At 40.2% G+C, this 21,857-nt stretch overlaps 2 protein-coding genes across 3 annotated transcripts; both read right to left on the reverse strand.

The window, feature by feature from the left end:
• Nucleotides 1-726: 726 nt before the first annotated feature.
• csrnp2 (cysteine-serine-rich nuclear protein 2) lies at nt 727-9,658 on the reverse strand. Its single transcript, XM_082519087.1, has 5 exons — nt 8,928-9,658; nt 7,252-7,425; nt 6,874-7,136; nt 5,707-5,997; nt 727-3,833 (listed from the first exon to the last, which is right to left on the reverse strand). Exons 2-5 carry the CDS (start codon nt 7,409-7,411, stop codon nt 2,892-2,894), a joined length of 1,656 nt encoding a protein of 551 aa, XP_082375213.1. The 5' UTR covers nt 7,412-7,425; nt 8,928-9,658; the 3' UTR covers nt 727-2,891.
• A 329-nt stretch (nt 9,659-9,987) lies between these two features.
• On the reverse strand, nt 9,988-21,857 carry tfcp2 (transcription factor CP2). 2 transcript variants are annotated; one of them, XM_082519278.1, is made up of 16 exons: nt 21,487-21,857; nt 20,982-21,178; nt 19,904-20,055; nt 19,683-19,759; nt 18,903-19,008; nt 18,542-18,648; nt 18,114-18,266; nt 17,866-17,976; nt 17,267-17,355; nt 17,065-17,113; nt 16,502-16,595; nt 16,131-16,221; nt 15,904-16,010; nt 15,006-15,148; nt 11,344-11,395; nt 9,988-11,200 (listed from the first exon to the last, which is right to left on the reverse strand). In XM_082519278.1, exons 2-16 carry the CDS (start codon nt 21,101-21,103, stop codon nt 11,163-11,165), a joined length of 1,491 nt encoding a protein of 496 aa, XP_082375404.1. In that variant the 5' UTR covers nt 21,104-21,178; nt 21,487-21,857; the 3' UTR covers nt 9,988-11,162. The 2 variants fall into 2 exon arrangements, with proteins under 2 accessions (XP_082375404.1, XP_082375403.1); XM_082519277.1 differs by having other exon boundaries at nt 15,898-16,010.

Genomic DNA, 21,857 nt, shown 5'->3' on the forward strand with positions numbered 1-21,857 from the left:
GCATACTTATTATACATATATGTTTATATATCTGTTAAGTCGTTTAAAACTACAATTCGGAGCCATAGTTAACATGTGGCGCCTTAGATTTCTTAACGGTAACTGCAGAGAATGGAAGCCGTATCACAGATACTGTACTGATTTTATGCCGCCATCTAGCGGTGACACATCATATTGCACCGTGGACACCCATAAGTCGTAACACTTAACTAAATGAGAAGAAAGGCTTTTCGTTTTCCACTTCTACTTCATTTTCAATAATACATATTACGACATATTACCTGCTATTTTCACGCATTCTTCAGTCATTTTTTTTTAAAATATAACAATGGTAAAGGCAAAAAATTTAAAATAGGCACTAATAATGAAATCACTCAATTTTGCATTGCAAAACAATGAATGAACTGTGTTTCATTGAACTGTAGATTGTTTCAGTGCAAACTATTAAGAAAAATGTGATATACTTAGTTGTGTATTTCTGTTTTTACAGTCATGTCTGTGTTTTATGTGCATGCAACAAAAATTAAGTATTTAAAAAAAATAAGTAAAAATGTATTTTTGTGAACTAAATTGATACATAATTGCGTGCTGATATCAAACCTTTCATTGTGTAATATTTTTATACTAATCGATTCTACATAATCTGTCTGAATTACTGCGATTACAAATACTCAGGAATGATAGGAGACTTATTATTCTTTATTAAAAAACACACAGAAACATTGATCCTTTTTGCAATGAGTAATTTATTGTTTTTACTTTTGTATAAAATCTTTTGTGTCCACTTTAGGCAACAGTTAGCATGAGAGTAGTTCTCACAGCTGTTAGATGAAGTCTAAACTTATGAGTCTTCTCAACAATCACACACCCCATTCACGCAGAGAAAACACACAATCACATAGTGTACTGGAGTTAATTCAGTGCAGTGGTCCCAAACCTAAGTTTATTAGTAGAAAGCCGAGGACAAAAGCTCAACAATAGGCAGCTTGTAATCATCATCACTTCAAAGATGGTACTATATCAAGGCAAGTCACGCAAACACAAAGAGCCACAATAAATCTGCAGCCTCACAATAACTAGAGGAGACTGCTTTGTTAGAATCTGATGGATGAAAGCATCATTTAATTAGGTTTGAAACCACTGCTTTGGTGCAACTTGTAAGCAGATTTAGATTAAGACAATTTCAAAACAAAAAAGGCAAAGAAACACATCAGACATCTGATACACGGCAGCACATCCTGTGTTCGGCGAGCAGTTACACAAAGCAACAGCTGTAATTATAGGCAACAAAACAAAGGACTGATTTTGTGTAAGAAGAGTCGGCACGCTTACGCAGATCAGTACTAATCAGACCGAGATTAGAAAAAAAGACACTGAAAGAGCAGAAATGCGGTACGATTGCATTTACATAATCATGAGACACCTCATTCCATAATCACCACATTAATGATTTTTGCAGTGCAGTAGCTATTGCGTTCCTACGAGAGGCTCTCTGGTACTTCTTACATCAATCAAGTGGAGAAACATTGTTTCTCGTGGTAATGGGGAGGAGATCCTGTAAACTGTAAATCTGTAACATCAGCACCTGTCATGAATGAAATGCCAGCACCTCCCAATCTCTAATACAGTACATACCCTCCTCCCTCACTCAGACGTACAAATGTAAAGTAGATGTACACACACTCGCACACATACAGACGGAACATAAAACACGCAGATTCAGGTCGATGTCAATCTGATCCATAAATTACTAGCATCACATTGTTTCATATAATAACTACTTCCAACAGCACAGGCCTCAGTTTGACTTTGACTCTTACTGCTGTTTTCTTCTTGGGAAATTTGACTTGATTCAAAATCCTCGCTTTCTTATAGAACATCAATTAAAAAAAGACTAGGAAGCGCTATTCTGGCAACTCATCATAACATGACATTATAATGTAGCAGTATGAAAAGAAATTACATTTCCTTTCATTCCCAAAGAAAACGAACTGCAACGACTTCAACTTCAAAACCAATAGTATAGTATCCACAAATGACACATTACTCGAAGAAATAATGTCATAGGCATTGCAACTACAAGTAAACTTTTTTTTTTTTGTTTGACAAATCGACTGCATTTGTACGAGCAGTCCGAAGTGAGTAACAACTACAGCCAGTGCTAATTTCTGCTCTTTTTTAAAATTATTTTTCCTCCTCCTCTCAATGCGACAGAGCCACGACGTTTGCTGCCCTCATTTCGCAATGTGCATACAGATCAAAGAAACTTCATCTCTGTCCTGCACATTGCAAATGCATATACAGTACACAAAAACAAGTATTTCCAGGATTATTAGGTCTATTTTCAGGGGAAGGTTGGATCGGAGGCCTTCATTTGGCTTGATTACAGTGTGAGATTGCTGTAATGGAAAGTGAGCCGGTAAAGTATCAAAATACACCAGCTTCCTGCGCGCTGAAAAAACAATTTGTGTTTAGTGTTGACACCTTTATACATCACAAAACAAAAGGCTTATGTCAGCATTCACACACTGTATTTTCTGTTTGCTGCGCTGGAAATGAACAAAACACTACTCGCTGTACTCCTAATCGACTCCTACGCACAAGTGTTTCCGTGTTTTTTTCCATTAAGGCCGCATTCATCACCCCCAACAGAATTACCTACAATGTTGTCTTTGAACTGCATCCATATTACTTCTGGGGAGTGATCTGTATGTGCTTTCAGCATCTCTCCTCCTTTGTGTAACACTCAAGCTCATTCTTCACATATTTTATTGACACTCACTATAGGAGACCTGTAGTTATTTATGATAATAGCAGTAATACATGTAAAATGTGTAATTTACTCATCTTAGATGAAGCTATTGTGCAAATTATCTGCAGAGACGCTAGTACTAAACTTCAGGAGGCAGTGGATCTACTTCTTTCTTCATGCACGACTGCTCTTGGCACTGTTCTTCCGGGATCTTCTGCTGAGGACTCGCAGGCCTCTCCTCCACTGCTGCCACGCATTCCTCTGAGCACAGAATAACATCGGTCAAAGGCTTGTCTTCATGCTTATCTTCCTTCAGCTCCTCTCCTCCTTCTTGTTTCCTTTCCGCAAACTCATCTTCTCTTGCATCTTGTTCCCTCACCAAAGGCTCCTCCTGTTCAGCTTCCTCTGTTCTGGGCAGCGTCTCAAAGGCTCCAGGCTCTATGGGACTGAGTTGATAGTAGAGCAGGGAAGAGGAGTCTTTGAGGAGGTCAGAGGGGCTCTCCTCCTGGTTGTCAGTGATGCACAAGACCGTAGCCCCTGTAGGGAAAGGCCCCTGCAGGAGGACCTGCTCAACACCTGGAACTTCTGCCTGCTCAGGCAGCTCCCCTCCCAAGGCACTGGGTAGGAGGCAAAGAGGCTGCTCTGTGAGCCCATCAGCACTCAGCTCTGGCTGCACTGCTTCCCCTTCAGCCTCCTCCCTCTCCCTCCTCTCCTGCTCCTCTGCGCTCTGCAGGTGCAGCACGGCTGTCTCGTTCTCCCTCTCCAGTATATCCTGCTCCGCCAGAAGATCCTGAACCTCCACGACCGACTGCACTTCGCTCTCCTCCAGCTCAGAGTCCAGGCCAGCGACTGAAGAAAGGTCCGGTGAAGTGGGACACGTGGAGGAGGGGGAAGACAGCGGGTCTGATTCAGCATACTGGTCTCCCATTCCTTGTATGAGCATCCTCCTCTTCTCCACGTCCAGCTTCATGATGGTGTGCAGGTAGTGAGTTCTGACACGTAGAGGGTTGAATTCAATACGACCTGCTACGTTGCCGCAGCCATCCCTAGAGCAGCCACACGGGAAAGACATTCGATCCACCTGAAGAATAAGGCAGAGGTAGTTTACTCTCATTTCATCTTGAAAGTAAAATGCTTAAATACTGATTAAATTTACATAAGTTATGAAAGTGTTTACGGTTGTTCAGGAGATCTAGGAAAATCTAGGAAATCATGGCAATCAAGAGATAATCTGGTTACTGTGCAACAAGTCAGGCTGAGACAGAGATGTACTTCCTCCTAACAGGTAAAAATATAAGCAAATGAGACAAAAGATTCAGGTTATTATTTATACACCAGGTGTATAAATAAATGATAACACAATGTCTGATTTACTGCTTCATTCCGATGTTTTATGAATTCTGATTTCACTGCACTGATCAATAAAAGCGTGCAGCCGGTTCTGGATCAGATAACAGCATTGTAATAGTGAGGAAAGAGATAACAGAGCAAGCAGAATAAAGCATCTGCCTCTATAAAACACATCAAGTGAGTAAATTCTCAAAACTTTAACAAAGTTGCTCAACACAGCTTGCCTATGCATTCACACTGTTTAACTTGCTGCTTAAAAATGACCAAAGAATAAAGATATTCTTATTAGAATCACTGAACTGGTTTATTTAGCTGACATATATCTGCTCCCCAATTAAACGGGACCTTCCTTTCCCCGTGTTCCATCTAACCACCAGATTTCATGAAAAGTGCTAGAAACTGGCTTTGTATTTTGTTTTTTGGTTGTTTTTTTCATGATCGTGCTAAAAAGAAGAGAAGATTTAAGAAAAAAACCCCAGCTCTGATCACATCTCTTCGCCTCAGCACTCGCCTTAGCCGAGAAAAGAGAGAGAAAAAAACCCCACATAAAATCAGATGAATAGGCTTTTTTCATACCAGACATTTTAAGCTATCGTAGGGAAAGCACCAGTGTTATTAATAATATTAACAATGGCTCTGTTATACTCGAGAGCCCCAGAACGCCATGACAATGTGACAGCGAGCCGGCACGCAGCCTTCCACGAAACCAGCACACTTAAACAGAAGCAACAAAACAGGAGTCAGTCATCATTCGTTTCTATTATTTATTTACTAATGCGCTTCCCTCCCCCTGTGAAATGTCAAAACACCTACAAGTGAGTGAAAAACAAATTGAAAGGAAAGGAGGTTGAAGTCATCTGACGCCCTGTCTTTGGCTTTTTTGTGGGGAAGTGTGCGCTGCAGGCTAACAAGTTGTCACAATCTTCTCTTCTGCTACTGCGCTACATGTTTTTTCTCTGACAGACATAGGCTGAAGTCTGCCGGCAGAGAAACAGGATGACAGGAACTAGCGTGGCCGTAAATGAGGGGAGACACTGTTACGGAACAACCAAATATTTTGTATTTATTGTTATTTATTTTATCTTAGGGGAGAAACACTGAAAACCAGCATAAACTGTTTTAGTCAATTGTTGGGCATCTACATGCATCAGTGCTACTGAACTCTCCTGAGGGGATGAACACCATTCTTCAAAAAGATATTCCCTCATTTGGGGTCATAATGATGATGATGGTGGTGATGCTCTGCAACACATCTGACCAAAATGTCCCACAGGTCTTCAGCTGGGTTGAGATCTGTAGGCTGTAATGGCAACAGCGTGTAATTGAACTCAAAGGGGGCCATTGTAATCATGGAGGAGACCACTTCTCTCAGGATAGAAATGTTTCAGGATCACTCAGAGCAACTTTGGCTTGATTTGCAGTGAAACTTCCCTCTTAGCGTACAAGCAGCAAAATGTCACTCACAGTTTAATTCAAGAGTTCAATTCAAATAAAAGACAATTCAAATACTGCAAATGTGTTTTTGAAGTTTTTAGTCTCAGCAAACTGCAAAGAAGCTCTCCTCTTTCTGCAAATGCACCCAACTCGCTTTCAACAGCTCTTACCTGGCACTTAATACCAGCCTGGCTGCAGCCACAATGGCGAGGGTCACAGTACAAACGGCAGTCGCAGCCGCATTCCTCCCGAGAGAGGCGGATAGCTCGGAGCTCAGCTTTCTCACGCGCATCGATGCGGGTGATGCCGGAGGCTCGCAGGAGGGCTCGACGCCGTTTGGTGGGCAGCGGCTGAAGGAAGAAACAGTCGTCCACTTCCACGCCGTCCACGTCCTCATCCGACACATCGTCCAGAGTCAGCAGCTCCGCCTGAGCGCACTCCACCGTGCCGTTCCTTGTCAGCTGTGGACGACAGCGTGGAACTGTGAGCTGAGGTGAAAAAGGAACTGATTGCCTATTTTAAGCTCAAGTGGTAGATAAGTATCCTGAAGAGTGATACTTCAAAAACAATTATATTTGCAGCTGATTTAGCATTTTGAACAAAGGGTTTTCAAACGGAGAATGGTGAAGGAAGTACTGCGATCTTTATTTAAGAAAAGGCCTCAAAAAACTAAAACTCCTGCATAAATTAAAGGACACAAACCCAGATATGATTTAATGAAAATAAGCTATCATGAGAAAATTAGTAACTACTTGCTGTATTACATTGGTTAAGTGTTACATACACATTAGCTTGTATGTAAGCGTCATTTTACAGCTGGTCCAAACTGAACTCCTTTTAAATACTTTCTATTTTGGTAGTTTGGTTCACTGGTTCCCAGCCTGGAGGCCGGAGCCCTCCAATGGGTCACAAGATAAATCTGAGGGGATTATGACTTGATTTGTGGGGGAGGAAAGAAGAAAAAACTAAGTTTCACTAAATAAACACATATGCATCTTTTGTATCGCTCTTTAATCTGTGTGAATTTGTTTGAAACATCAGTGGCCTCAAACAGTTATTGAAGTAAAATTGTTTCAGGAGTTTAATGGGGGTAATTAGTCTTCAGCAGGACACCTAGCAACTCACAGGCATGGGAACTGTGGAAAGGGGCCCCAGCTCGACTGTTTTTGTACGGGGTCACAAAGCAGAAAGTTTTGTAAAGTCTTGAAGGACAGAGCGGAAGTACATGTACTGAGTCACTACTGCAAGTGGAGACATGCAAAGTGCCCACAGCTGGAAGATACTACTGTGCCTTGAATTTTGACCCTCTTGGGGCACGACTGATACATCTAATCTACCTTCATCTTGCGGGCATTCAGCTTCTCCTGGCGCAGGTGCTGTTGCAAAGTGTGCCGGTGACTGGTTTCCTGTTCGCGTGCAAACTCCCCCAGTGTGTAGTGTCTGATGGAGGAGTGGTGACGGGCCATACCCAGGGAGCTGCCCCCTTGGCTGGGCACGCTGGTGAAGCCCTGCCGCCGGGGGAAGTAATACACCGTCACCAAATCAAAACGTACACGTTTCCCCCCTGGTGACGGCTTGTGCTGCCTGAGGATAGAGGTGGCTAAAGCGGGGAAAAAGGGAGAAAGATTTTCAATACAGTCTTACACACCAAATACTAAATACTTGCGTTGATTAACTGTTCAGTTTCTTTCGACTTCCTTTAATGAGATTCTTACGGGTAAATGCAGTGCTAGAGGGAGGGTTGAGGCTGTCACAGCTGTCAGCACTGTCACTGCTGGAGATGTCATCGTCAGAGTCCTTAGGTGTAGAGAATGGAGAGCTGTTGTCCACCTCTTCATATCTTCGTTTGAGGCTGAGGGACGAACCTGCCTCCATGGAAACTTAAGTATCTGGGGGCACAGAGGAGCACAAAAAAACATACCCGGCACCAGTAAATGTGTTTCAAAAGATGTGAACACATGACACATTGTGATTTACTACCACAGAAACAAAATGCTCGTGTTGTCACTTAGAGAATGAGCTAATTTTTTTATCAAACTGTTCCTGTGTAAGGTCAGCCCTTGACAACACAAACAGAACAAAAAGGTGACATCTGCTCGCTCCTGCCTCCTTTCATCTGTATTCCAGCTCCATCATTTCGTCTGTGTGGCTCCCATCTCACATGAAATCCGACTTTGAAATTATCAAGTCTGAAAATGTAACCATGGCAACTAGGCAAGCACAGTTTATGCAAGCAGCCTTGAAGCAAATAATGTCTGTGGCTTCACAATCTGTTTTTACCCCTAAAGAAAATCTGCTATAAACTGAGTGTGGGGGGAGGGATGGATATGGGTGAATTTGAAGGAGGGAGCTGATCACTTGCATCTGTAGGAGAGGTCAAACAAGGTGAATGAAAGCAGCTAAATACATGTCTGATGTTACACTGTGTTATGTCCTGTGCATTACACAGGCATCTGCATTCACACAGATACATTCCAAATAATTATACATCAATATTAACACCGATGATTATGTCCCATAGAGACACTATATCCATCTACCTTAAACCTACCATATTACTACCATACATCCTATAGTGTGAACCAGCTACTTCTCAAGGTAATTCATATTTTACTATGCAGCATGCTACTGCCTGCAACATATTGTAATGTCATACCAAATGGAGCAACTCCCATTCTGTAGTTTTTCATTCAGTTTTTTTTAAGTGCTTGCAGGAGAATGTTCAAACTGACACGTACATTTATAGCATAATTTATGTAATAACTACACAATTAAATTTGTCCTTCAGCTAAAAAGAGAAAAGGGATGTGCTGATACCAAAAAGCTGCTCAAATGCAGTCTAAGTGATCTTTCCTGGAACTACTTCTGAGGGGGGGAAAGTCCAAAATTATCTAATCTATGTCCTAATAATAATTATGACCATTAAAGACTAATACCTTGACCTAATTTCAACAAAATTACCCACCTTGACAGGCTGTAAGGGACAGGGCCTAACCTGTAAAGATGCAGCTGTGGTTATGACACCAAATGTGTGCCCTTTTTTAAAAACCAGAGTAACACATCTGACATTAAATGTTTATTTCAGTTTAGGAATTTAAGGCTTTTCTTTCAGGACTTAAGTTTGCCTTTGACATGTTACAGGATGTTTACCGACAGGTGTGACTTCACGGTATATTACCCGTCAGGGACACGCAGTTTAGAGGAGCTATTTGTTTAAATGTGGACATACAGACTGACTGTGTTGGGGGAGGTTAGATATTGCCAGTCTGACAAGGCAAGGCTCTCTATCCGTCTCTCTCTCTTTCCATTTCACGCACACAGAGAGAGAAAAAGAGCCACACAGAGACACAATGGCAAACCGCCCGGTTAATGAAACACTAAACCCACTTACCTGGGGCAGAAACAGGGACCCTTATTCCAACCAACTCGTAGGTCGTTTCTGTTTCCAATAGGAGCTGCACATCAATCTTTCAACGCCCTATGAGACGCTCTTTTATGCCAAAACCGAGATCCCTGAACGAGTATCCAGACTGCAACCGTGGAGCCGAAGTAATCTGGATGAAAGCTTGCGTGATTGTCAATTTGCAACACTTATATTTGGCTATTTCAGGCTACTTAGGCTTCATGCTCATTGTTCTGCACACTGAAAGATGACGAAGAAAACGGGAGCTGTGCAAGACCGGCGGGTTTTATTTAAATGATGCATTCCTATCTATTTAAAGGACAGACGATAGGAAGAAGGGGCGTCATAGGGTTAGCTGCGCTTTATTCTCCAACATTTTTCGGTGCAGCATGAATAATGTAAGACCCTCAGTGTCTTGTCTTCCTGATGTAAGCCTTTAAATGGGTGTAATGGAGAAATCCGCTGACATCTGTGTTCGTTTATCCTTTTCTTCTCGCCGGGGCGGGTTCAGTCGTCTGGGCTTACTTCGCCGTCTTCTCGCAATAACGGTGCGCTCTGCTCTTTATCGTTTGGTGTCAAAATCTTGCAGGTTTTCTAGCGAGAAGACGCCTTTCTCCCCGCTTCGCCCCGGCCCCGTTTGTTACAATGTAACAATGGAGGTAGAAATTCTTCCCTGTAGCTGTATATATACTTATTGTGACATCACGGGCATGTCCTGCGCCGGGGTATGCTGGGAAATGAAGTATCTATTCAGTTTTTTTCCTGTTTCTTTGTTCATATTGTGCAGAAGCAGATGTGCAAAGCACGAAACCGTAGTGCGCTAAATTAACCTGCATTTAAGCTTAATTTGGTTAACAGTATATGACATGCTAAAGTCTAGTCAAATGTAAGTGACTAGGCATCCACATCTGTACACCAAAGGGACAGATGTGGAGCCTGTGCTAGATAGTGCCAATAAAATATCATGTCTCCTTTTTTAGGAAAGCTTCAAAACATTTAGTTTAACACTATTTCATATTTTTAAAGAAAGACAGCAAATAGCAGCCAGTACATGGTTACGTTTTAATAATGCCAATGAGATGAGGGGCAAATACGGCTATCGAGCCATCAATTCCATTTACAAAATACTCAACATAAACCATATTATTCACATTAAGCTCTGTCCTGCCGCAAAACTTATTTATTAGCATTTGTAACATCCAAAAAAAGGAAGCAGAGTAGATGTAAGTACGTAAAAAATACTTTTTTTAAATGTCAAAAAAAACATGATTCATTATTTTTAAATTATTTTAAAACAATGATCTATTTCAAAATTATGATGGAAATGACCAAAAAACAAACAATAAAACGCCGGTGTGCTAAACAAGCTCATAGATACAGGAAGCAGATGGAGACAATTTGCTGGTGTTACCACGGAGATCACTAACACAGACAGTGCTTATCATCTTTTAAGACGATTAAGTAACAATCACATGTGCCAGTAAGCATTCTAAACAAACTGTGACAATCTAACAGTGTTTAGTAGCCTTTTTTTCCACAGAAGTAACAGGCAGACATTGTTAGCTTTCAAAGGAACCTCGGATATTTGGAAGGGCAGCTGGATTCTAACGGTTTCCCTTAATTGTCCAGTTGTTAATTTTAATACCTGTTGTACTATGATTCAACTGAGTGGTTGTGTTTCTTGCAGACTGGCTTGGATTCGATAAGGCAACCGCGCATGAAGAGGAGGACTCATGCTGAATTGCAGGCTGAAAGTCAAGTACTGTCATCTTAACAGTCATCATTTCTTTTGTTTTTTTTAAAGAGAGAACAAACAGCTGAACTCGAAGCAAAGAGTCTTGGCACGCCAGATGGTCAGGTAACAAACAACAGCAGATGTAGTGCCATTAACCTCCTTCTTGAGATGTAACCAACAGAGGGAAATGCAACCATTTAAGTGAGCAAACGGCAGGGTAAGACTTCACTGTGGAATCAGAGTCACTCCCTCAAAAGTCAGACGATAAGGTAAAGTTAAAAGAGGGGCAACTGCTTCAGTCGCATCCTCCTCCTAGCTGCCTCACAAGGTTTTTTTTTGGGGTTGTTGTTTGTTTGTTTTTTTTGGGGGGGAGGGGGTGCATCTCCATAAAGGAACAGCAAAAAGTACAAAGCTCTAGAGCTCTAGAGGGGCTGACTGAACCAGGACTAAACAAGAGAGAAGGACTCGACAACTCTCCTGCCTGGGATTCACTTTAAGATTATATGGTAGCCGTCACTTGTGTCATCTGAAAAAGAAAGGAATAGGAATCAAAATAAAAATAAAAAATATCAGGGAAACATACTAAGATAAACTTGCAGCAAGACTATAACGCTAAATACCGTTACACTACCACTACCACACTATCATTTTTTGCTGCCATAGTCATACCTTTCATTGTGTCCAAAACAAAACAAACTTCATCTTGGAAATTCTGAATCATCTGTTGAGAGGAGAGGAAATGATTATGCAGGTGGGAAAACAACAATATCGTTTGCAGGTTTATGCTTGTGTAAGCTCTTGAGACCGTAAGTTGACCATATTTCTGTCTTTCTTTGAAAATCTTTTAAGACATACAAAAAGCTACAACTGACAAGTCGTTAGCCAACTGTTTCAATTGGCTGTTTTTACATATGTACTGCCTGGCTCCCTCAACAAAAGGGGGGAAAAGTCATAGTCTAAAAATGAATTGGGCAACTTTTAGCTTTTATAACGACACATATTTACTGTGGTATCATTTCGATCGGGTTAAGTAATGCAACATTTAGTTTTGTCCTGAGTTGGATTCATTTTTTTAACTTGTATGGATGATGAGAGAGTCGGACCGCTGTGTGAAGTCTTCCCCAGCATATCCCAAAGATTCTCACTCGGGTTAAGATGTGGATGAGTGTGAAAATGATGTGTCACGCTGCCTGAACCACTCTTTCACAATTTGAGCCTCATGAATACTGGCATTGTCATCTCAGAATATGCTGTACTATCAGAGAGATGAAAAAACAAAATCTGCTGATGAAAACAAATTTAGTCATTCAATAGATTCAGGTAGTCAGCTGACTCTGGACCTAAATCCCAAATCCACAAGCTTGTAATGTAGGCACTAGTCTTGATCGGTGCATCACTTCATCCACATGTCTTCCTACCAGGTTCATTGGCATTGAGTACTACACCATCTGAGAAACTATGACATAACAGTCTTTTCTAATTCTGTTTTACTAGTATTAAGCACAGGCGTATAGACGAGTTTGTCCTTAAAAGAGGCTCGTGCACCTCTCAAATGGCCGCATGGTATCAGCTGCAGCTGAGATCATCATCTCAAAAACAAGAGCAAGCCTCACTCCAGATCATGTCCACTGCAATCATGAATTCATGAACCGAATCATCTGTAAACTTGGGAAACTGTTTTTTTGGACTGGAAAACAAACTTTTTAATTTAATTCGAAGCTTTATTTGAACATATAGACTGAAGCCAATTTTAGTTTAGTTTAGTGGAGATAAGAGTTATAATCATTGGCTAATTGACTAATTAAAGAAATTGGCAGATTAGTCAACTACCAAAATAATCTTTAGTTGCAGCCCTACTAATTAGCATTACTACTGAGTAGTTATTTTAAGGCTACACAGCTGTTCAGTTATAACTCCTTGAGTTCTCTTTGCATTGTGGGAAAATGCTTTTACTTTCACTATTAAAACATAGCTTTCTATTCCACTGCTGTTTTTCCCCCCATTGATCTTCAAACATTCAGGATTTATTCCAACCACACTTCTTTCTCCAAGATGGTGGTTCACCACTATCCTTCCAGTTTTTAACAAAGCGTTGCACAGGTTTTAACCCACTTTTAGTAGTTTAAGCAGTATCCTTGGTTGTTTTCTTTGTTTGCCAATAACGTGATCCAACATTTCCTAACAAATTTCCATAATAACAGGATGTCTTCTAACATGGGGTAAATAACCCCATGTTGAAACTCACAAATGACTGTCGTTTGAGCCAGGCAGCATTAAAAAAAACAAAACAAAAAACTGTATAAAAGTATGAGAACAAAAACTTTAAAGAAGTTAACAAGTCGTGTTATTATCTTCTGGTTCTTTTCTACTTTTTTAAAAACATTTGCCTGTCCTGTTGATATCGATCCACTAGAGCTGGGCGATATGAGATTTTTTCATATCACGATGTTTTTTTTCATTTCAGGCGATAACGATATCTATCACGATATAAGCCAAATAACTATATTTGTAAGATTTAAATGTGCCGTTGCTCACAAGTAAAATGTGAAATAATCAGCAGTTTGTTTTTATTTAAATATTTATTTCCCATAATAAGTTCAACAGGGTAGATGTACTTAAGGAACATGAGACTTTTTCAGATAAATAAAGGCAAATATTGCAAACTACACAAAAGGCAGCCGCTAAAGCGTTTAAGTTTCAAAACAGAACAAACAAAAACAGACTAAATTGTCAATTCCACTTAGAAACAAAATATTAATTCTAAAAATAAATCTTAGTTTGTTTTACAGAAGAACAGACAAAACTAACTTTTGTCAGTATCAAATAAACTGAGAACTAAAAGGAAATTCTCAATCTCTCCTTGTTGTATAGCTGAGCTTTTCAAACAGTTTTAACAGTTACTTTAGTCTGACAACAGCCGAATGACGAATTAGCGCTTCCAGTCAGAGACTGAGGCTACGTCCACACGTACACGGGTGTTTTTGAAAACGGAGATTTTCCGTTTTCGTTTTAAAAAATAATCCCGTACACACATAAAGGCAGAAATGAAGGGAAACGCTGCTATGAACATGCCAAAGCAGCAGGTGGCGCTAGATTCCTAACCGTGCAGAAATGTTGGCCAATCAGAAGTCTAGAAGCCTCGGTGGGAAAAAGTAAACAAAGCTGGGGCATAGAAGCAGACCCGAGTCGTATGTGTGGAGGGACAGTAACTGTGTATATGTAAGCATTTAAACACTGCAGAGTAGAATTAACAGTAACAGTATTGTAGAAATTCATTTCACCGAAACAATAACGTGGCGCACAGTGTGACGCATGCACCAGTTTATTGTATTTCCAGACTTGCTTTCGGCACAATTTACAGTGCACGCTACTCTGTTTTTTGTCAGACTTGAAATAGCCGAAATACCTTCACACTACGGACCTTCTATGGCTCTTCCCTTCGACAATCTCTCCGGCATTGGAACCGTCATCTGTTTTCTCTTCGGTCACGCTCGGTAGATTTTTCTAGTCGGCACACTCATTTCCTCCATTACGCGCTGGCTCCATTACCCAGGGCAGCTGTGGCTACAACCGTAGCTTGCCTCCACCAGTGTATGAATGTGAGAGTGAATGAATAGTGGCATTGTAAAGCGCTTTGGGTGCCTTGAAAAGCGCTATATAAATCCAATCCATTATTATTATTATTATTATTATTATTATTACCCACTGCCTGCTTCCCAAACAAACACACGTGCGGCTTGGCACTTGTGCTGTACGTAACAAGTCACGCGACGTGACGCTGCGGCTGTGATTGGTTCGGCTCTGCGCTACTTAGTTTGGATTGGCTGACCTTTTTTTTTTTTTTATTTTATTTTAAGAGGACAAGAGCGGCGAAGTCTATCGCGATAGCTTAATTTCTCTATCGAGTAAAAGTTATATCGCGATACATATCGTTATCGTTCTATCGCCCAGCTCTACGATCCACTAATTAAGGCAGACTAAATGTGATTTGTTGCTCTCCTAATGGTGTGTGCATATATATTTTCATGCAGGAAAACTCCTGCATCCTCCTGTTCCTCTCTCCTGTGAATATAGGTACATTTACATAGCTCCACTATTCTGTCTGTGCAACTGCACTATTAGCAATTAACATCAGAGTTAGCTACATGGATCCAGTGCAACATTTAATTTTACCAAATCAATCCACCCAACCCACCCCAGGCGCAAGATCTACCAGTTTTCCTGGGGAAACCCTGTGCTTGAATTCATATATAATAACAGCAAGTCTCTACTGATTCAAAAAGTGCAAATCTTCAACTCACAGTAAGATCATAAGAGGGGGATTGCCTTACCTCATCACTAACCAGCACATGGATGCCAGTAGGGCCTTGTTTAAAGATCTGATTGATCTGCCTAGGTGAGATGCTGAACAGATGAGCAATTTTCTCTGTCAGTTCTGTAACCGTGAGTTCCTCCAGGTAAATGGCGTGATATACTGCAGAGAGAGAAACAGAAAGGTTAACACAAGCTAAACAACAAAGGACGCTCACTAGATATTAGGCATACTCAATTATAGCGAAACTAAATCATAATTGTTGCTTAGCCTTCAGAAGAATAATAGTGCGGGGCTATTTCCTGGCTGGGCACCTGTGAATGGTTTAGATCCTTAATATTAGGCTACAGTCACTACAGTAGACTAGAATAACACTGGACAGACATGACCAAAAGTTTTGTCACCACGTGCAATCAACTTGTTATCAGCCTGCTTATGGAAATGGTCATTTTGAACAGACAGACCAGGTTTGAGATCACTGTGTTAGCATTCTGTCTGCATTTAAAATTTAGACAACAATTTTTTGCACATCCTTGCCAATCTTTAGAGACTCTCCAGTTAGTATGAGTCCGACAAAGATGGTTTGGAAGAAGGCCTCCTCCCACCTGGCAACATTTCCATTTGCCTTGAATTAAAGTGGTCAACAGTTGGTTGTGACAACTACTTGCAACAGTCCCAGACATAAAAATTTTTTTTAATGCAATCACTTGCCAACCACCAGTTTTTCCTGTTTACAAGGAGGTTGCAATCCTAGCTTTACTCTAGTGTGACTGAGGCCCCTCAAAATAAAAATTAAAAAAAGAGAATAAGAAAAACTTTATTAACCCCAAAGGGAAATTCATTAGATTAAAAAAAACGTTTGGACGTCAACAAAGATAATGATTAAATTAACATAAATTAAATGAACATACACTGACCAAAGAAAGCGCTGGCAGCAGCATCTCCATTTTCATGTTTCGGATGCTGTTCCCGTGCCTGCTGAGATTCCTGGCAAACATAGATGGTGAGTCTTGGATGTACCACCCTGAATTCAAAGAGAGAAACAACTAAAATGCAGATGCCTAAAAACATTCATACTCTTTTTTTTTTATAAATTAGGTAAATTATATATCCTAAGAAGGTAGGAAAATTTAATATAACCCACCGTCCTTTAAGTGCATTGAAGAGTCTTATACCATCAGCTGGCCCACAGATCTGAATAACATCCTCCCTGGTCAGCTTCAACAGGTCTACCCCTGGTACACAAAAGCAGATCCTATTCTCAGTCTCTACAAACACACGGTTGCTTTTACATAATTCGTTTTTAAATCAACGAATTATGATTCAAATTTGTCTTGTCATCTTTTACCTGATTTTAATTCTCATGTCTCCTTCAGTAAAGCACTCTGAATAACCTCTGGATATAACAAGGTGCTACTTAAATAAATGAGTACATTTCCAGAAAATATCTTTCTAGTTTCACATTAAAGTGCAGCCTTTTATCTTATGATATGGCCAAAGAGGTAACCATATTACCTGAGAAGTTAGTGAAGAGTCGACAGAAAGGGGAGAAGCGGTTTCTATGAAGCCACTGTTGTGCATCCTGTGGTGTTGCTGTTGGTAACAAATTCTGAAAAAGAAAAAAGAATTCATCAAAATACTCTGACATAAGCAACCGTGTCAGAGACCGTGTCACCATGGTTACCCCATCAAGTCAATTTGTAAAACATAAAAAATATTAAAATTGTAAACACACATCAATGAAGATTATCAAGAGCTGCTGGATTTTACCTTAAAAGGCAGGATTTTAGAGACAGGTAAAACTCATTTCAAAAACTATTTAGATATAAGCACGATGAGCTACATCATATCTGAATCTGACATATATATGACTCAAATCAGATATATATCAAATGCATTCTAGTTACACACTGAGTCATATTTTATACTTGCTAATGAATCTCATCCCAGGCAGAAGTTTAACACCCAGATGTCAGCTTTGCATTTGAGCTTATTAAAATGCAGTTGCTTGGTGTGGCGGGAGGTAAGCAGCCGGTAAAATAAATCCAAATAAATCCACAAACTAAAAATGAACTTACATCTGCCACCTGAACAACAGGCTCAGGCTGGTGGTTTGGTGACCCGTTTCTACAAAGGATGAAAAATTTATCAGTTAGAAAGAAGCAATAACAACAAACTCCACATTAAGAAAAACGTAGACCTCATGTGTTGCCCTTACTAAACAAATAAGGCCACTACATGGATTTCATAGTGATTTTTAAAGTAATCCAGGCAGCATACCCTTCAGCCACTGGAAAGCTGTTGTGGGTGCTATTGAAGCCAGGAGATGGGGAGTTGTTGACATATGTGACCTCAGGCCAGGGAGAGCACTATAAAAGACCCAACATTTGTGTTACTGTAGCGTCTACATACATCACCAGTATTTTTGCTGCCAGTAGATTTGATCTTAGGTTTCAATTAAACTGAATTTGAGCCAAACTCCTTAAGTGCTTAGGAAAATGGATTTAAAAGATGGATGATTCCACATCCTTTGTGTCTCGCTGTGTCTGCGTCTCTTCCGCAAGTGTCAAATCACCTGTTATTTCCTAGTAAATACTTTTTAAAATCTGAGGTTAAAATGACAAGCTCATTAGTCACTTCAAGAAAAAAAACAAACTAAGAGTTATTTCTTTTGATAACCGATTTATCACAAAAACATTCTCTGGTTATGCTTAGAAAAAATGTTTTGTTACTTTTTTTAAAATAAGTACATAATATAGTTTGACAGTAGGCTAACATCAGCAGTCTAGTTAATTAGATTAAGTTAAAATTCATTTTGATTTCCTTTAAACTACTTTTATCCAAGCAGTGATTACTGCTTTGAGCTCTTATATGCTTACCTCTGTCAGGATTGTGGTTTCATAGGAAGGCTGGTACTTTTCCTTTTCCTGTGGCGCCCTCTTCTCCATCTTCTCCCTGTCTGTCTTCTGCTTTCTGTCTGCACCTTTAGGCTAGAACACGTCAAGTGGAGGAAATAAAGATGGTGAATATGGACAGTACTACCACAGGGACCAAATACAACATTTGCACTGGGGTGCATTATAGATTTTATTTCAGATTTTCTCTTTTTCCATGTCATTCCTCTGACCTTGAAGACTTTGACCTGACAGGAGGCAGAGTGAAGATGTTCTGTGTACTCTCCATTCTCGTTCTCCTTAAACGTGTCAATCTGGATGCGGAAAGGCACGCCCTTTTCTCCGCCATGCTTCCGCATGGTGAATTCTGTGCTAATGCAGTGAACCTAAAAAGGAAAGGAATATGAAAACAAAATCTACACAAGACTGATGACCTAACTGTAATATCAACAAATCATGCCAAAAGTGTAACATTAGTAAGTGCAGACTGACATTCAGTTTACTTGTGCAATAAATGAGTAAACCAAATGTAAATAGGCTCATCTCCGTCACGCCAAAGCACTCTAAACTGCCTCATATCACTATTGTTCATTTTAATTTAATAATACAGAGAATAAGAATTAATGACACAATCATTACTATGTGTTGCCCATCAAGCTACCTGGATAAAAACTGAGGTTCGTTTTGATGGGTCCCAAAGGAACTCCACCGTGTTAAGCTGAGTGGGGTTAGCCCTGGGGTCAATTATCCCCACTGACATCGGGATATCTGCAATGGATCAAAGCAAAACAAGCAGTTATCAAAGATGCTTTTGATATACACCATCTTCTCGTTATTGCAACCATGAGTATGAATTTCCGGTTTTGGTTAACAGTTGGTATCCTGAATTTACTTTCTGCAAAAACTATTTCATTGTTAGCACACATACAGGGCTACACAGCAACCACCTTGCAAAGCACAAATTCAGTATAATAAATACCTGATCTTTCTGTTAGCTTTTTAAAAATATTTTTAATGCTCACCCAGGTCGAGAATGCGATCCCCTGGCCTGTTCCAGCGCCAGCCTTCCAGCTGCTGGTGCTCTGTGTATTGAAGTCGTCGGTCATGAAACACCACACGAATTATGCTCTGAAATTCAGAGAAAGTAATTTTTACTGAAGGATTAAAGAGAACATTACCCTGGTACCCCAGCACAAGGGCTTAGTTCAGCCTTGCAATAAAGCGATGTGATTAGCTTGCCTAACTACTACACAATATAAGATTCTAAGCAATTTACAAAAGGCTGGTGTGAAGGAGATTCATCCAGATGTGGTCTTTGTCCCAAAACCTTTCCCTAGTGGCCATTTCATTCCCCATAAACACTTCAGCAATAAACAATAAAACAGATCTTAGCTGTTAGACTGTTTTTAATCTCTAGGTATAGTTTTAATGCTAAGAAAATGTCTTTGAGACTTTTGAGACTACAGACAACTGGCTGAGAAGTTGGCTGAGACACACACAATCTGTATTTTACACCACTGAAGAGATGCTTCTGACACACTGAAGAAACCTTCAAAGTAAAAGTTGATTAAAATTCATATTACACTGAATATAAGAAATGTAATCACACAAAAATGAATCATCCATTAATTTCATCTAACCCTGGAGTTACTTATTCCATTCTACTCGCAGCCCCCTGGGATTTTGTGAAGCATGGCTGGATGCAAGATGAGCCATTGGCTGGAGCTTTTCCAATAATATTTATACAGGTTTACACTAGCAGCTGCTGGATTATGCAAATATATTTTTAAAGATTTTCTTACCTTCACCATTTTGCCAGTGATTTCTGGAAGTTCCCCAATTTTCCGATTGTCAAGCATTCTAATTTCATAGGATTGCCCTGCAATGACAAGTCCACATAAAAAATAAATATATATGTAGGCAGCTGAATTTTCTCTCAGCAGCTTTTGACTTTGAACTCTTAGATATCATTAAATTTGCACAAAGTTGAAAAGTACACAGCAGCTGGGATCCTGATGCTGACCTTGGTTGAGGTAGGTGAGTGTTTCATCATGCAGTTTAACGGCTGGCGAGGTAGGTGCACACAGAACATACTGAAAGGGTAGGATCTTGTTGTCACTGTCCGGTGGGAGGTTGGACTCCTCCTGTTTGAAAATGGGAAGGGCAAGTACATCGCTGCAGAGACAAAAGAAAAACAAACTCGGTAAGCCGCCAAATTCTTATCACTTCATTATGCAATACAGAACATCTTTTATTCAAACAGGGCTTCTTTCAAAGATTTTACAGAAAACCAGTCTAAACACTTATACTTACTGAGCCTCATGATACAAAAGGTCTCCCTGTCATTACTAGACAACACTTAAAACTGGCTGGAGAATTATGGTGTTCTCTAGCTTCACAGCTCAGTAACTACAATGGAGGCAACACTACCAAATACCAAGGTATCCAGTCTACATGTCACTGTTCCTCTCCACACAAGAATTTCTGAAACAAGCCACCACTTTCAACAGTTTTAATGAGCCAGAAAAGCATACAAAAACAGATGGGGGTTGGTGCAAAGTACTTCAATCAGCAAAAAATATTTTCTTTAAACTTTTAGATGAGCTACAGCAAATGAAAAAGCACAGAAGTGTCTGCAGATAATTACACTAATGAATTCAGGATATGCTACAGAGTGATAAGATAGATCAAATGCCCCAGGGAACTATTTTCTTCAAAGACTATTAGACTCCAGCTAATATTCTCCAAGTAGTGTTTTGGCTTTTCACTTTATCTGCACATGGCATTTAATTCGCACGTCTGCCAGCATGAAGAGATTTTGCCACTCAAACTGCCCACGTAGCAGTCAGAAAATGGGAAACACTGCACATAATGGATGCACCTAATCACTCATCTTTAAATTACGCAAAATGTCCAAATGAATTTGACATGAGCAGCTGTCTGAAGACAAACTACAAGATAGCTTACATCTTTAAAAAAATAAAGAAACCAAAACACTGTTCAACACTGTTTAATCTAATAAATTACCATATGGCCCATTATAAATGTAGCACTGGCTGCATTCAGTAAAAGGCCTTACCCGTCCAAAACTCATACTGTACCTCATACTGTACGCCCCCGCACCGAGTTCCTGGCCAATGCCGGACAGACTGGCATCAAAGTCCTGGACCAGTCCGGACTCAATCACTTCATCCGTGAGAGGCAGTTTCAGAGCCCACGCCATGGTGACGGTGTGGAGATTTTAACGGAGTGCAGTTCCGGTTGAAACTCGAGGCAAACGTTATCAGTTTCTCACAGCCTTTCAAGATTTAGAAGAGAAAGTAAAAAAAAAGCGTGAGTGTGGCTCTGATGTTTAAAAAACAGTGGATATTTCTGTGTTTATTAGCAGGACATTCCCCCAAACATGTTAAAAACACGAACCAGTCAGGTGTCATTAAGGAAAGCAGCGTTCCCGTGGTTAAAGATAACGGTAGTCGTTAACACACGTTTTATGTAACTGTGTATTGCTTACACACACAAACTTGTGTCACGCTAAAATACACTTTATGTCTTTACCTTTTTTTTTTATTCACATAGTAAGTAAGTCATTGGAACTGCAAAGCTTACCTTTAGGTGGGAAGTGTGACTATTTGGTAATAACTGCAAGTTTTACGCCATCATGTCACGCTCCTTCGCCCAAGCGCTAAAATAAACATGTCGAGCTAACACCTTAGCTGCATAGCCTGCCAGTTCGTTCAGCTAGCAGGATGCTAGAAATCATTAAAACGTCCCGGGATGCTAGCCCTTCTCTAGCTTATTCTGTGGTTCGGTTTATTTGTGGTTAGCATATCTATACGTAAAAAGTGGTCAAAATCGCACGAGATGTTTAAATATATGTATTATAATGTCTTGCTTTTGTTTGTTTATCTAGCTTCCTCGGGAAAGGAGCTGCCGTAATTTCCGTTCCGTCTCCTTCTTTGTATCGTCTCAGAGTGCTA

This window comes from Aulonocara stuartgranti, assembly GCF_965226115.1.
Source record: "Aulonocara stuartgranti genome assembly, chromosome: 20".
NCBI classification, from domain to species: Eukaryota; Metazoa; Chordata; class Actinopteri; order Cichliformes; family Cichlidae; genus Aulonocara; species Aulonocara stuartgranti.